The following is a 2,316-nucleotide window of genomic DNA, read 5'->3' as shown; positions in this document are numbered from 1 at the left end:
TGAAAAGAAAATGAAAATAATTTTGAAAGGATCATTTTTGGTAAATCCATAACCAATATGTTAGAATATCTAACTAGCCATTGCAAATAAGGGAAAATTTCAACTATATCTGTTGAAATAATAGGTAAATTCTGACTATTCCAGCTATTCCTGTTTAATTTTAAAATGTTCCAAATTTTTACTTTATATATCTGAAAAATCCGCTAACTTTTCCATAGTTGATGTTTATTTTATCTACATGTAACCTTAGTTCTGTTACACAAACTCCTACTAAAACACCGGATTGTAAATAATTCTTCACCCAAAAACCTAATAACTGGTGCCAGTCCATTTAAATTATATGGCAAACGTTTTCGGACACTTCACTGCGCCCTTCCTCAAGCTTTCTAATCTTCCTACAACGAATTTTCGAACAAACGAAGTCCTATGGGTAGCGCCGTATCAGGGGACATATGTGAATTGGTCATAAGGAAATTAGAGGAGAGAATAATTCCAAGCTTCAGCCAGAACATCATTATGTATAGAAGGTACGTGGATGACGTCTTAATATTATGGAAGAAAGACCCGGACATCGGCTCATTCTTACAACGGATGAATGACAACAGTTACGGCCTTACTATAGAGTTGGAGCAACATAGCAATAAGGAGGTGCACTTTCTGGACATAGGCATTCAGATAGCAAAAGACGGGATACAAACAGCGGTGTACAGGAAGGCAACAGGCAGCTCAAGTTACATAACAGCGGATTCGTGTGACCCGTTCGGGTATAAAATGGCTGCGTTCAGGTCCCTGATTAAAAGGGCGTACACTCACAGCACCATCCAGGAAGCAGTACAGAAGGAATTGGATCACTTACGGGTGGAGGCGCAAGAGCACGGGTACGGCAGACTGATACAGCAACTGGAAAGAAATTATCTAAATGGCGACGGTCCTGACACTCCGGTGAATGGGAATAATCAAAGAACAGCGAATATTATCGTACCCCTTTCATACAACCCGATATTGGCACCTTTATATAGAAAAATTGCGAAAAGACAAGGGTTCGACATAGCTTACAGGAGATGCTCGTCTATGCTGCAACTACTACGGAATGATAAGGACAGAACGAGTAGTGGCAAACTTCCTGGGGTATACGCTATCCCACTAACAGATAATAGGTGCAATGAGGAATTGGTCTACATTGGATCCACGAAAAGAGCGATGGAAGTAAGATTGAGAGAACACCAGAAAGATATTGAACATGGGAGAGCCACCACCTCATTAGCGATTTATGCGTCCGACCCGGATATAGTCCCGGACTTCTGGGCAGCGAAGTTGCTTGCTATCACTAAGCATGCTGAGCAAATTAGATGGCTGGAACAAATAGAAATTTATAAGGTCTTCCGTTCATCACTGCCTATTAACGCAAAAGATGAGGTGAAATTATCGATGGCTTGGCAGGCCCTGCTGCAAAAAGACGAGACAGAGTAAAATAAAGGAAACGGGATGACGATCTTTTATTGAAGGAGTGCAGAAGCGTTTTTGAAATTTGTTAAAAAGTGCGATGTTTAGCAATGACGTAGAGCTGCTTACGTCATCGCTCTTTAGAGGAAGGGCAGAGCGCTGTAGGAATTTGTAAATAGCAAAACAGTAGAATGTTCGGAGGAAGCTTCGTTTACGGAAGATAGTTGAATGGTTTGGATTTGAGTTGTTTGATTTTTTTAATTTTTTGACTTTTTAATTTTTAAATTTTATTCGGTTGGCACGTGCGTAACAGAAATATGACTTCGTTTGTTTGAAAATTCGTTGTACGAAGATTAGAAGGCTTGAGGAAGGGCGCAGTGAAGTGTCCGAAAACGTTTGCCATATAATTTAAGTGGACTGGCACCGGTTATTAGGTTTTTGGGTGAAGAATTATTTACAATCCGGTGTTTTAGTAGGAGTTTATGTGTATAAGAAAAAATTAGATTAAAAAATTTCAAGGTCCAAAAATTTGAATAAAAACCATCAAATTGGGTTCATTGGTTTCCTTTTCAAATGTTATAAAGCAAAAAGCATTTAGGAGTTATCAATTGAAATATTTTTAATATGAATAAAACATTCCATATTTGAATATTATTATTTTAATTTTTTCTTTGATAAATATTTAATCAAGTGCCTCAATAAAAACTTTGATATATTAATTCTTGATTTTATATATATCGAAGAAGAAATATAATTGTTACTATACTTAATTTAACATGCTGATTTTTATATAAATTGGAACATGAAAAGTAGAATGTAGTGATTTTATACTAAAATAATTTTTTTCTAATTTTATTTTGAGTTCTAAGAATT

The 2,316-nt window shown here is 36.6% G+C and overlaps 1 protein-coding gene across 1 annotated transcript; it reads left to right on the top strand.

The window, feature by feature from the left end:
- The first annotated feature begins 426 nt into the window (after positions 1–426).
- Positions 427–1,470, top strand: LOC136970492 (uncharacterized). The gene has a single exon (XM_067264939.1). It carries the CDS (start codon positions 427–429, stop codon positions 1,468–1,470), a length of 1,044 nt encoding a protein of 347 aa, XP_067121040.1.
- Positions 1,471–2,316: the final 846 nt, after the last annotated feature.

The sequence above is a fragment of the Centruroides vittatus genome, unplaced genomic scaffold, assembly GCF_030686945.1.
Source record: "Centruroides vittatus isolate TY-2023 unplaced genomic scaffold, ASM3068694v2 contig_199, whole genome shotgun sequence".
Lineage (NCBI taxonomy): Eukaryota > Metazoa > Arthropoda > Arachnida > Scorpiones > Buthidae > Centruroides > Centruroides vittatus.
Note: the sequence above shows the minus strand (reverse complement) of the source record. Positions and strands in the feature narration are given on the sequence as shown.

Excerpts from the sequence above, each read along its gene's own strand:
- LOC136970492 (XM_067264939.1), top strand. The coding sequence starts at position 427 with ATGGGTAGCGCCGTATCAGGGGACATATGTGAATTGGTCATAAGGAAA.